Below are 13,497 nucleotides of genomic sequence, written 5' to 3'. Positions count from 1 at the left end.
AAACAGCTCACTGTCAAACTCCAAGGCCTTTACAAAGCCCAGTCTTTCTGATCCAGACCCTTACACGGCTCCTACCAACCTGAAAGCGTTAGGTCTTTTGAAGGATTTGGTTTTTTACAAATACTCCCTTCCTAGTGCTCCCAATCCTGGGATGGTACACCACCTGATGTCAACATCCTGACTTGGGTGTTGCAGTTGTCATGCCATTTCATAGAATGTCCCATGTCCACTCCAGGAGCACAAACCACACTCAGAGTCTTGAGTTCCTATTATTCCCCCTCCCCATGGTTTCTCTGTGTAGCTTTGGCTGTCCTGGAGCTCTCTTGAGTTCTTATTCTTAAGGTGTTCTTGCAGCCTAAACTACCCAAGGGCACATCAGAACATCCTCTAGAAAACAATGGGATTTTGGGTTGTGGGAAAGAAGAGTTGAATCCTAAGGAACTTAACCCTAATATGTGCCCACTCTTTAAGGGTGGGGGGTACCCCACAATACTCCCTAATCATTGTTATCTATGACTTGGGCAAAAACAGAGGTCCAGATTCTTTGGCAAGGTTTTAAGACCTAATACACAGTGAATTCTTGTGAATCCCGCCCCCACCCAAGCTCTCAAAGCTAATGAACTTTATGTCCCAGAGTCACAGAACGTCTGGATTAGATAGCATTGAGATACTCACTTACATACCCCTTAGTCACAAAGTGTGGAGTGTGGGACCGCTCTTCTCATGGTGGAGTTAGGCACAAGTACACACAATGTCCTAGGATTTTGATAAACCATTTGCTCTGGGATTTCAAGAGGGAAAAAAAAGATATGCAGACTCGGTAAGTGACCCAGGGCTGGCTTCTTCCCTGCACCAGACCAGAAACTATTTGAAGACATAGCCAAGGATCTGTTTAATCCATTAGACATTAGTAAATGCCCGCTGTGTACAAGAACTGAATAAAATGTGGTTTTATTCAAGATCACATTAGAGATGTGTATAGAGCTAGGGCGGTGTGGCACAGCTTATAAGTCTGTCTGAACATCAGACAGAAGAGAGATCAAGGGCTCTATTGCCATTTTAAAGAAGTTTAAAGCCATCGAGCCCAGCTGCAAGCCTTTGAAGCCATTCTTCTTGAGTTCTATAATCAAAACTGTACACAGACCTCATTCTCTGCTGATTTGTTTGTGTCCCTTTCTTAACTTCAGAAGTACAGGTTGAAGTTTAGCCACAGGAAAAAAAAAAGTTACAACAGTGTCTAGTTAGGAATAAGCATAATTAAGCCCTTGTTCTGCTGTAAGGAAGTGCCCTGTGCACTTACGGTGGCTCTGCCCAGGCTACCAGAGACATCACAACATTTAAGATGAGAGCCTTCTCCCTGCCTTTATTCAGTTTGGGCATCAGCTTACATAATTAAATCAGTAAAGCATTGCTCAGATGTCAGGCAGGTCTTTAGTGTCTTTGAGGACATGTGATCTGGCTGGAGAGATGGCTCAGCAATCAAGAACACTGGCTGCTCTTCCAGAGGACCGGGGTTCATTCCCAGTACCCACATGGCTGCTCACAGCTGTCTGTAACTCCAGTTCTAGGGGATCCGATGCTCTCTTCTGACCTGCTAGGCACTAGGCATATGGTATACCTATATACATGCTGGGAAAACACCCATACATATAGAATAAAAACAAATCTTGGCGAGAAAAAAAAACAGAATACATGATCATTAAATCAGACTCCATCAAGACAAAATATCCTTTCTTGCTACCTAGGAGATGAGTAGTGAAGAGTCCTGGTCCAGGTCTCCTTTCAAAATATCTGTTTAGTCCCCTCTGCTTGCCTGCCTGCCTGTGAATGAGTCTTGCTATGCAGTCCAGTCTGGCATAGAAATAATTGCATGTAGCCCAGGCTACCCTCAAACTTTCGAGGATCCTCCTACTTCAGCCCAAGTGCTGAAATCCCAGGCATGTGCCACAACACCAAGCTTTGGTCGTCCTCACTTTTATAATGTATATTTTCTTTCCTTTGGCTTTCTGGTTCCTTTGTGCATTCTTCAGATTGTAATTCAACTAAATGGTTTCCTGGAAAAACAAAAACAAAAGGAAAAAGAAAGGGCTAACTTAATTATAGGAGTAAAAGTGAGTAGTTTTTAAGATAGAGGTTATTTTATTTAGAGCATCTATTTAAGTTTCTCAGGTCTTTAGTTCAACCAATGGTTTGGATTTTTTCCTTTCTCTAGAATCCTTGCCCTGCCCTCCCACCCCAAATACTCCTATTCCTAGTCTGTTCTAACATAGATAGATCTGTACTAGTGACTATTTGGATAACTGTCATTCATTTCAAGTTTGTCATAGGCTGGGAACTGACTAAGTGAGTAAAGTGCTTGCTGTCCAAATGTCAGGACCTGAGGTCAAATCCCTAGAATCCACGTAAAGCCAAGTGCAGACGTGTGCATCAGCATTCTCAATGTTCCTGCTGTGTGATGCAAGGCAGAGACAGGCAAATCCTTGGAAGTCAGGGGCCAGCTAGCCTGGAATATGCAGCAGTAAACAAGAGAAGGAGAGGACTGACATCCAAGGTTGTCTTCTCATCTCCAACCTCTATACGCCTACCATGGCACATGCATGCCTGCACTAACACTTGCACACCCATACACACACACACACACACACACACACACACACACACACACACACACCAAAGAAAAGTTTGTCACCTACCTTTTAAAGAATTAGCGTATATAGGGGTTGGGCATGGTGGCACATGCCTTTAGTCCCAGCATTTGGGAGTCAGAGTCAGGTGAATCTCTGTGAGTTTGAGGCTAGCCTGGTCTACATAGTAACCAGGACATATTAATTGTACTGAGTGATGGGTTTTATTGTGACATCTCCCACTGTCACCTTCCTTTTATCTGGATGCTCCCCTCTGTTTGAATGAGACTAGAGAGCTCTTTTCTACTATTTCACAGGAGTGAATGCTGATTGATGCCAAGGCTTCCTCCTCTTCTTCCTCTTCCTCTTCCTCCTTCCCTTCCTCCTCCATTTTTTACTTTTTTGAGACAGGTTTTCTCTGTATAACAGCCCTGGATGTCCTGGAACTCACTTTGTAGACCAGGTTGGCCTTGAACTCAACAGAAATCCTCCTGCCTCTGCCTCCCTAGTGCTAGGATTAAAGGCGTGCACCACCACTGCCCAGCTGAAGGCTCTATACTTTGTGGGGGGCTTGTTCAGTGCACATTCTAATTATCCAGTATCCTTAGCGCTTGGAGTTCTCTGATTTGAAAATTAGTTCATAAATTATTTCTTTAAAAACCATAGCATACACTTAGGGGAGAGATTGCTTTACATGTCTTGAGACAGAGTTTCCCCCAGAGACTTGTAAACCTTTCCTGAAGTTGGCATACTGGGCTTAGCATACATGAGAGATGGTTTTCTAGACAGATGTTTTTAAAAGATTATTGGTACATTAAAAATAACATTTATAGAAAGGACTTAATTAAAATATTCTCCTGTCAGTATACAACCTTCCTGATTAATGCAGACAAAATGACTTTTTTATAGCTCACTCTGTCCCCAAAACTAGGACATGTATATTTGTCTTCATTTCCTAAGTGATTATCACAAACCACTTCCTAACCAGCCACTCCACAGGGAGCCATTGTGGAGCCTTACTGCCCCCCTTCATGTGGGTGTCTTTTAAAAATTGAAATGTAACTCGCATTCTTTAAAGGTCACTCAAAGTGTGCCACTTAACCATGTTTACTGTGTTTACAGGCCCGTGCAATCATCACCTACCATTTTTAGAACATTTTTATCCTACCCCGGTGGAAAATCTACTCAAAACCATCTATATATTCAGTTCAATGCAGTCCCGGGCAAAGCACCAATGACGCTGCTCATAGAACTTAAAAAACAATCCAAATGCATATGAAAAAACAACGAAAAACACCAAATATCCAGAGCTTTCTTGAGAATAAACAGAAGCTGTTAAGTTGCCTGTCTCCAGAGTATACCACAGCACTGAGTGTCTGGAGAGGCAACTCAGGGATTAAGAGCGCTGACTGCTTTTGCAGAGGGTTCACGTTTGGTTTCAGCGCCTATGTGATAGCTCACAACCACCTGTAACTCTAGTTCAGATATAACACCCTTTTCTGCCATCCGTAGGCACTGTATGCAGGTGGTGCACAGATACACATGCAGGCAAACGTACCCATACACATTATTTTTAAAGTCTACTACAGAGTTATAATCAAACAGCCTAGTAGAGGCTGGGGATATAGCTCAGTAACACATGGCTTCTATGTGCAAGGCCTTAGGTTTAATTGATAGCTCCATACAAACACACATACACAAATCAACATGTAATACCATGAATACAGACACACAGACCAGTGGAACACAGTGGAGAGCCTAGAATTAAACCCACACACATATGTCAGCTGACTTTCAACAAACCTGTTCCAAACACACACACACACACACACACACACACACACACACACACACACTGAAAAAAGAACAGGCATTCTAGTTAGTGGTACCAGGAAATTGGATGTCCACCTGCAGAAGATTGACATGAACCCAATCTCTCATTAGTTATAAAAATCAACTTGACATAATTGACAGAGTGAAGGGACAACCTACAAAGTCAGGAAAATATCTACAAATTAATCATCTGTGAAGGGGTTGATAGTAACAATACATAGGAATCAAAAGCTCAGAAAAAAAATCCAATTAAAAAATGAACAATAGTCCTAAATTGATGTATTGGAGGGGAGAGTTCAACACCATTAATCATCAGGGAAATGCAAATCAAAAACACAATGAGATAGCACCTCGCCCCAGGAAGAATGGTTATTACCAGAAAGACTAAAAACATCAATTGCTTGTGCTGGAGTAGGGAAAAGGGAGCCTTGGACATTGTGTGTGTGTGTGTGTGTGTGTGTGTGTGTGTGTGTGTGTGTGTGTGTGTCGGGGGGGGGGGCGTGATGAGTGATGGTACGATAAAAAACAGGAGGCAGTTTAGATCTGCTATATGCCCCAGTTTTCATTATGTCAAAGAGTGTCTTTGTTTTCAAGGTAATGGTGACAGAATTCACAGTTACTAAGAAATGCAAGAGCCAGGCATGGTGTTACATGTCTCGGAACCCAAGTCTTGAGGCAGAGGCAGAGATATCGATCATGAGTTTGAGGCCAACGTGGGTAACATAGTGAATTCAAACCTGGGATACATAATGAGAGCCTGTCTCCAAATACACACACACAAAAGACATGGGAACAACCTAAGTGCCCATCATCCAATTTGTGAATAAAGAAAATGTGCTACATATGCACAATGGTATGCTACGCAGCCACAACAAAGATAAAATCCTGGCATCTGCAACAACATGGATGGAACTAGTTGCAGGTCATTGTGTTTAGTAAAATAAGCCAGGCTCAGAACACCCAATGCCACACGATCTCACTTACATACATACAGAATCTTAAAGACTTGATCTTGGGGCTGGAGAGATAGCTTAGCAGTTAAGAATACTTGGCTCCTCTTGCAGAGGATCCAAGCTCGGGTCCCAGAACCCACATAGCAGCTTACAACCATGAGTAATTCCAGTCCCAAGGGACCCAACACCTTCTTCTGGCCTCGGTGAACACAAAGACACGCACATGGTTCACAGACATACTTGCAAGCAAGACACCCAAATACATAAAGCAAACGAAAAGGAAAAACAAAACTTGATATCATGGAAGCTGCAGGCAGAATGACAGTCACCAGAAGCTGAGGAGGGTAGCAGTGGGGAGAGACTGATGGGTGCTGCTAAGTTACAGTCAGCTAGAAACATGTTGCACAGCTGATCACTGACAGCACCAGTGTGCACTGTACTTACAAAAGCTAGAAGAAAAGGTTTTGAAAGTTTGCACCATAGTGAAAAATGTTTAAAGAAATAGGTCTTTCTGGCCTAGTTTGGTATTACATGGGACCACCCCATAAATGTACACAATTTTTATGTTTTGTGTGTCAGTTAAAATAAATGGTTTCTCTGTATGTACAGAAATTACCATAGTTCTGTAACATTTCATCTCCCTTAAAGAAATCCTGAGCCCATTCTCAGTCACTTTCCATCCCTGCTCTACTCCTCGGGCCGGAACTTCTCTCTCTGAAAATATTCTCACTCTGAATATATCTTGCTGCCATACCTCTTACTGCCCAGCCTCTCCCTCAGGACCAAAAATGTCTGTCTTTTACATCCCTATCAGAGGCGGTGTTCATCATCTCCCCAGAATGGGAGGAGTAGGTAGGAACCATCTTGGCCTGGTACCAAGTGCCCCTTTTCCTGGCCCTGGTGTACGTTGCTTCCCTGCCTAGCCCCACCGTCTTTCCTCTCCCAGGTATGTGGAGTCCATGTTCACTGGGAGAAAGCTTCAAGTCTTGGAAGTTGGGCAACACACTGAACCCACAGCAGGTTTGACTTTGCCACAATCCAGGATTCCAGGCCAGGCTGATTGCAAAGAAAGCATGCCATTCACCCACCTTCACACTGGAGAGAAAGCCCTCGGGTTTAGGACCTGAGTGACCTGGGGGTCTTGTCTCTGAGCAGACTGGCCGGGGCTGATTTGTATCTCACATTGTGTAACTAGTGAAAGGAAAAGAGAACACTGAGAGAACTGAAGAACCCCCGGGTAAATTGCACAACACTCATGCAGGCATCTCTGCAAGATCTGTTGGTACTTGCAAGAATAGGATTAGAAAGTTCGAAACAGAAGGCAAGCAGAGGACTGAGTTCTAGTAGGCTTGGTCCCTTGGTGAAGTAGTGGTGAGACCCTTGGAAAGTCATGCCAAGCCTTTCTGCAGTGTCCAGGTGTGAACAGGCATGTGGGAGGCACCTTCGTCAGCCTGTTTTCTGGATACAGTCTCAGGTTAGGACTGCTTGCTTTTAGGCTGGATTAGACATGACCCATCCATTTGTTCTTTGATGTGTATGAGTGTTTACCTGCAGGTATATGTACAACACATGTGTGCCTGGTACTTGTGGAGGTCAGCAGGAGGAACCGGATCCCCTAGAACTGGAGCTACAAGCTGCTGTGAGCCACTATGTGGGTTCTGGGAATAAAAACCCAGGACCTCTGCAAGAACAAGTGCTTGCAACCACTGAGCTGTCTCTCCAGTCCACTTCTAGACCATGCTTACTTTGTCCTCTTCTTGTGGGAAATTGGAATGTGTCTTAAGCTGCAGGTCCATTTTAGGACCATGTGTTTTTTTTAATTTTTACATAATTTTATGTCATGTCTGTTTTATAGGAAAGAATGCAGGGCCTTGAGCACCCTAGGCAAGCTTTCTGTCATTGAGCTAGACCCTCAGCCAGGCTAGTGCAATTTCAGTTCTGCTCTGTAGCCAAGGAGAATGATTATACCTAACCAAGATAGACCCCAAAAGTGATGCATAGAGCTGGAGAGGTAACTCACGGTTCAAAGTGCATATTCTTCTTGTCTGGGATGGACATGTTTTCTCAGCACTCACATGGGGTAGCTCACAGCACTCACATGGGATAACTACAGCTCCAGGGCATCCAGTGTCCTCTTCTGGCCTCAATGGGCACTGCACTCATGATCATGCGTACCTCCAGTACATACATATACACATAATTAAAAATAAAAATCTTAGCCAGGCGTTGGTGGCGCACACCTTTAATCCCAGCACTCGGGAGGCAGAGGCAGGCGGATCTCTGTGAGTTCAAGGCCAGCCTGGTCTCCAGAGCGAGTGCCAGGATAGGCTCCAAAGCTACACAGAGAAACCCTGTCTCGAAAACAAACAAACAAACAAAAAGAATAAACCCTTTGTTTTCTGCAGGGATGACCTAGTTACTTCTGAGGGTGATTCCAGCCACCTCTGCCCACTGAGCATCAGCTTCACTATATTCCTGGCTGGGCTCAGTTCAGGTCACACAGTACTCAGCAGGTCGGCTATAGGCTTTCCCAGCACTGATGCAAATTGCAGCCTTGGCTCTTCTAACATCATCATCTTCCTTCTGCTTTCTTACTTCCATTTGTTGACATCACCGCTTTTCCTGTTATTTTTAGCTTTGTGATTTACGTCTGGTTAAGGAAATTAACAATGTCCCAGGCTGGAGAGATGGCTGAGCAGTTAAGAGCATTTGTTGTTCTTGCAGGGGACCTGGATTAGATTCCCAGCACCACCCACGTGGCAGCCTACAGCTCTCTGTACCTCTAGTCCCAGGAAATCCAGCACCCTCTTCTGGCCTCTGTGGGCACCAGGCACACACACAGGGCACAGACATATCTATAGGCAAAATACTCATATCATAAATATAAGATAATTAATCATTAATAAGATCCCTTATTGTTTTAGCAGCATTTCTGGAGGGAAGAGAGATAAATGGTGAGTTCAACCCAGTGTTTAATGAGAAGTCTCCCTTGGCAATATGGAGACAACAGCATGCCTGGTAGCAGAACTCCTGGAGGAGACTTCCTCTATTGTACTGACTCACTGGTAACCACAGCTAGAGCTCATGATGGGGTGAAAACCTTGGGTTTGTCAGTATCTTTTTTCCCATGCAGGTAAAATAGTGAGGGACTTACAGGTCATTTGTCAGTGGGATGACCTAAATTGGCAGGGACCTTCCAGGACACAGAGAAGTCTACCCTAGGCTAGGTATTGCCTCCTACTCTTTGTGACTCTTTCTCTTGGCTGACATCATCTCTTTGCTGACCCACTTACAGGATGATGAGAGCCTGAAGCACCTCACACACGAGGAAAAGGATGTCATCCTGTTCTTTGAGGAGACCCTCGATTCCCTGGAATATGACTTTGATGAGCCAGCCCTGTGTGACAGTGGCATTCATTGCCACTCTCCACAGTCTCTGGAAGAGAGCCCTTCCAGTCACTCTGAACCGGAAGATGTCATCGATTTAGTACAGCCAGGACCTGTGTCTGGGGAAGCTGGGAGCCTTGCAGATGTGCCTCAAGTAGCAGGTACACACAGGTCCCCATGCCTTTGACTTGGTCTGGTGGTGCTCTGTTTGCCTATGCATGTCAATATAGAAGCTTCTAGAAGGGAGAATGCCTCTTGATAGTCTTTCACAGGTAACAAAAGAGGACCAACTGAAAGGAGAGGGAGACCAAATGAGACCATATATATATATATATATATATATATATATATATAGTGTGTGTGTGTGTGTGTGTGTGTGTAGTATGTGTGTGTGTGTGTGTGTGTGTGTGTGTGTGTGGTGTGTGTGTGTAGGGGTCACGGGGCGCTTGACTTGTGCTGCAAGATTATGTCCCCTTTCTAACACATGGCTCTGTGAAGTAGTCCAACACAGAGCAGACAAGATGCAGGCCAGCACCTCCTCCATCCGCTCTGCATCACTGAACAGCATCGATGAAGAGGTATGCTTATGCCCGTTGAGTCAGTGAAAAGCTTCTTACAACTTTCTTACTTGCTGATGGGAAATGACATTAAAAAACAAATGAAGGAGACACCTAGGACTAGACAGGAGAAGAAAGAAATAAGAGAAAAGTCATTTGTGCCCCGCAGACTATAAACACCAGTGTTTGTCATAAGCTTCTGGGAGTGGAGGCATCTTTGTGAGACAAGGATCCCCAGCTGGCCTGGTGCTAGCCCAGCCTGACCGAAAACTCAGTTCCCTTGTCTCAGCCTCTCAAATGCTGGGGTTACAGTGTATGCCACCATTTCTTAACTTATGTATGTTTTCTTTTGAAACAAACTGCATTCCCAGAATTGACATCCTGCAGTCATGGATTCCATACAAAAAGAGAATGGTTGCAGCAACCCTTGAGAGAAGAGACGTTAAATTTTGCGTTTTTTTTTTCTTTTTACACTTCTGCTTTGAAGCATAGTTCCTAAAGTAATTTGAACCAGATGATCCTTTTAAAAGATTAGATCACATAATCACACCAAAGAAAATGGGCTTGGAAAGTTCAGCATGTGTGCCCAGTGATTCTCTAACCTACTATTTTTGTATCTTTTTTGTTTTTGAAATAGGGACTCTTTATGTAGTCTTGGTGGTCCTGGAACTCCCTGTGTAAACCAGGCTGGCCTTGAACTCATAGAGATCTACCTTCCTCTAGCTCCTGAGTGCTGGGATTCAAGATGGGCACTCCCATCCGCTACTTGGTGTCTCCTTTGTAAAGACCCGGATGAGGAGGTCACTGCTTGCCTTCTGTCACGTGCCCTCAGCGTGATAGAGGCTCAGAAGCATACCTTTCCAGACTGCTTTCTAACTGCCTGTTTCTGGCGCTAAATCGTCACCACCCTTCAGGTATATGGCCCTGAGAATAAAAGGACTGCCTTCTTTCTCGCCAGTCCAGGCAACAGGACCAACATTTTCATTAGGCATTGTCGTGTGTCCCACTGTGACTCTCTGAAGTTCGGTTGGCAGGAAAACCACGTGTCTATTCTTACTGGGGTGAAAACTTACAAGGTCTCTTTCTTTTTTCAGGGGCCCCATCTGCTACAAAACAGGGCTCTCCTGTTCCTGAAGGTGGGAAACAAGCCGCTGAGAATTCCCTACCTCCACCAGACTCCGGGGATCCCGAGGTGTTTTCTCTGCCGCTGCCCTCTCTGCCCTCTGCCCCACGAAAGGAGCTGATGCCCCCCTCTCCTCCAGCAGAACATCCCAAACTGTCCCGCTCCGTGCCCACTCCTCTGGTGATTGCTCATAAAATTTCTGAGAAGTTAGCAGGAAACGAAGCCCTGTCCCCCACCTCCCCATCGAAGGAGGGCAGGCCTGGGGAATGGAGGACACCGACTTCTATAACCTCTCGAAATGGGGACCAGGTTGGCGTATGGCACCGACACACAGCCCAGCCGGCACCCAAGATCCACCGCTTCCCCAGCAACATATGCGTGACCAACAGCGCCGGCAAGGACTTCAACAAAACTATCTCCAAGGCGGCCGTCAACGTGCAGGAGCGGAAGGCCCAGGTCCTGGCCAACATCAATGGCATGTCCTTCATCGCCGCGGGCGACACGTCATCGGAAGAGCGGTGGCAGAAGGCAGAGGAGCAGAGGGGCGGCTCTGGGGACGGGGAACGCGCCCAGGGCAGGGTGGGCATGGCCGGGGAGCCCGGGGGACCGCGTGCAGGAGGCCCAGCCAGGGCGCAGCAGTCCAGGGCTGTGCAGACCGAGCAGCCACCGCTGGCCAATGGCTTCCAGAGCGTGCACGAGGCCCTGCGCAGCGAGCCCAGCCCCTTCGTTCCCACCAGCAAGACCATCACTTTCCGGCCAGACCCGGCTATAGCGGGCAAGCTGGCGCGCCAGAACGCCAGCCGCAGCCTGTACGAACCGCGACTGGACAGCCTCCAAGAGGCCCGCAAACGCACAGGCTCGCTCCCCCGGGCTGCGGGCTTCCGACCACATGGCATCACAGTGCAGTTCGCCGGCCGCGGCTCCACGGAAGAAGCACGACGAGAGGCCCTGCGCAAGCTCGGGCTGCTAAAGGAGAACTTGTGAGGGTCATAGGTGGGACTGCTGGAGTGGCTGGGTAGGCCTTGCACGCCCGCACTGGGTGTCCGGTTCTATAAGCGCAGGAGCTGGGTGGCACGAAGTGCTGCATATTGGGGAAGAAGTCTCAGCCCCATCCCCTGTGTCCAGTGCAGCATGGACTCAGAGGCCAGCAGGGGCAAGGACCAGGCCCCAGAGCTGCGCTCTTCCTTTCCTGGGATCACAGAATAACCTTTAGGACCTGTGGGCTTCCATGGCTGCAGATGACCTATGACTGAAATATGTGTAAGGACGGCCTTGGCTTGACTTGGTCTAGGGTCTCATCTGGACTTTTATCCCATGCGCAGGACTTGAAAGCCAGTGTAGCTCTGACTCTCAGGATTGACCCTTCCTCGAAAATAAAAAAACAAAAAAAGAGAAAAGAAATGCTTGTTAATTTGTTCTAGTGTCAGTGTACACTTTGAAGACTAGCGCTTGTGTGTTTGTTTTTGAAGGGTGGAAGATGATGGGTACTCTACCGATCTGGGTTTGTTTCTTGACACAATATGGTTTGCCCCATTTTCTGAACTGAAAATCTGAAATGAATCCTCTAGAGTAAAATTTAGTGTAATTTTGTGAGAGTAAAACAGGAGGCCGAGTTTGGGAAAGGTGGTAATTTTGAGAAAGCAAATCTCATGCTACCCTGTGTGTATGAGTGTGTTGTGTATAAATATGTGTACCTATGCTAACATGCACATTTATTAGTTCCTGTGTATCTACTTCCGAAGACACCATTATCTAACTACAGGATATGAGCACTTCCTTTGCTCACACACACACCTCAGCACTGTGATGGGGCACTAAGACTTCTTCCTATTATGGAAGTCAGCTAAGGACACATGAACCCCAAGTGCTTTTTCCTCAGCAGTATGTTCTGTTCCCAATTAAATTAAGATTTCCTGCTTCCAAATAAGAAAGATGGTTCCTGTTTTTACTTCAGAAGACTTTTCATTTAAAGAAAAATTAAAATCTTTGTCGCCTCTCTCGTTTTGTGTTACAAGGTAGCTAGTAGACAGAAGGATACAATCTGATTGGTTATGTTCAAGAGCAACATCTCAGGACTCACCTGAAGGAGAAAACTGTGAACTCAAGTTGTGCAGCGTGCAAGGTTTTCTTTTCTCCCAGACTTTGTCTTACAGAGTTGTGGCCACAAGTGTTATTATCAAAACTATTTAAGGCTGGAGTCTCAAACCTCTAAAAATAGATGGGGAAGGGCTGGCCTGATAGCCACACCCATAGGTCCTCGGCAGCTCTGTTTCTTTTCCAGTTGAGTATTACCGAGTCTCATACTTCAAAACGAGCTGTTGAAGGCTGTTAGAGGCCATTTCCACAGTACTATTCTTATCTTGTGAGTTACAGAAAATGAATCATTATGTTTTGTTTCTTCAGAACCACAGTCGAGCAACTCGCCCAGCTCTTGTTCTCCTGAAGTCCTCTCGAACATTTTTTAATCTTTTTTTGTTTGTTTTTGTTTTTTCCTTTTATTATTATTATTATTAATTCAAGTTAGGGAACAGGCTTGTTTCACATGTAAGTCCCCTCTCCCACTCCCTCCCCTCATCCCCATCCCTCCTCCCCCACCTCCAACCTACCCCCCCATCCACCCACCACTCCCCAGGCAGGGTAGGGCCCCCAACAGGGGCTCCACAAAGTCCACCAAATCTTCCTGTGCTGGGCCTAGGCCCCTCCCCATGTATCCAGAGACAGAGCGAGTCCCTTCACATGGGATGGGCTCTCAAAGTCCCCCACACACAAGGGAAATAACACCAGTCCACCTCCGGAGGCTCCCTGTAGTGCAGGGGCCTCCCCATTGGCATCCATGATCAGGGGGCTGGGTCAGTCCCGCACTAGCCTCCCAGACAGTGTCTGGGGTCGATATGCTTTCCCTTTTTCAGGCCAACTGTTTCTGTGGGTTTCTCCAACCTGGTACAGACCCCTTCGATCTTCATTCCTCCCTCTTTTCAACTAAGTTCCAGATTTCAGCTCAGTGTATTTCTGTGGATGTC

At 46.1% G+C, this 13,497-nt stretch overlaps 1 protein-coding gene across 6 annotated transcripts in view; it reads left to right on the top strand.

The window, feature by feature from the left end:
* The window catches only part of Proser2 (proline and serine rich 2), a 31,880-nt gene extending 19,416 nt beyond the window's left edge, over positions 1–12,464 (top strand). For 5 of the 6 annotated variants that reach the window (XM_027405165.2, XM_027405163.2, XM_027405166.2 and 2 more), the window contains exons 3-4: positions 8,706–8,958; positions 10,449–11,461. In XM_027405165.2, coding sequence (XP_027260966.1) covers positions 8,706–8,958; positions 10,449–11,461 — 1,266 coding nt within the window. Of the gene's footprint in view, positions 1–8,705; positions 8,959–10,448 lie in introns of all 6 variants that reach the window. The other variant, XM_027405168.2, reaches the window with a different exon arrangement.
* The last annotated feature ends 1,033 nt before the right edge of the window (positions 12,465–13,497 follow it).

This window comes from Cricetulus griseus, chromosome 3, assembly GCF_003668045.3.
Source record: "Cricetulus griseus strain 17A/GY chromosome 3, alternate assembly CriGri-PICRH-1.0, whole genome shotgun sequence".
NCBI classification, from domain to species: Eukaryota; Metazoa; Chordata; class Mammalia; order Rodentia; family Cricetidae; genus Cricetulus; species Cricetulus griseus.
This window is presented reverse-complemented; position numbering and strand designations above follow the sequence as displayed.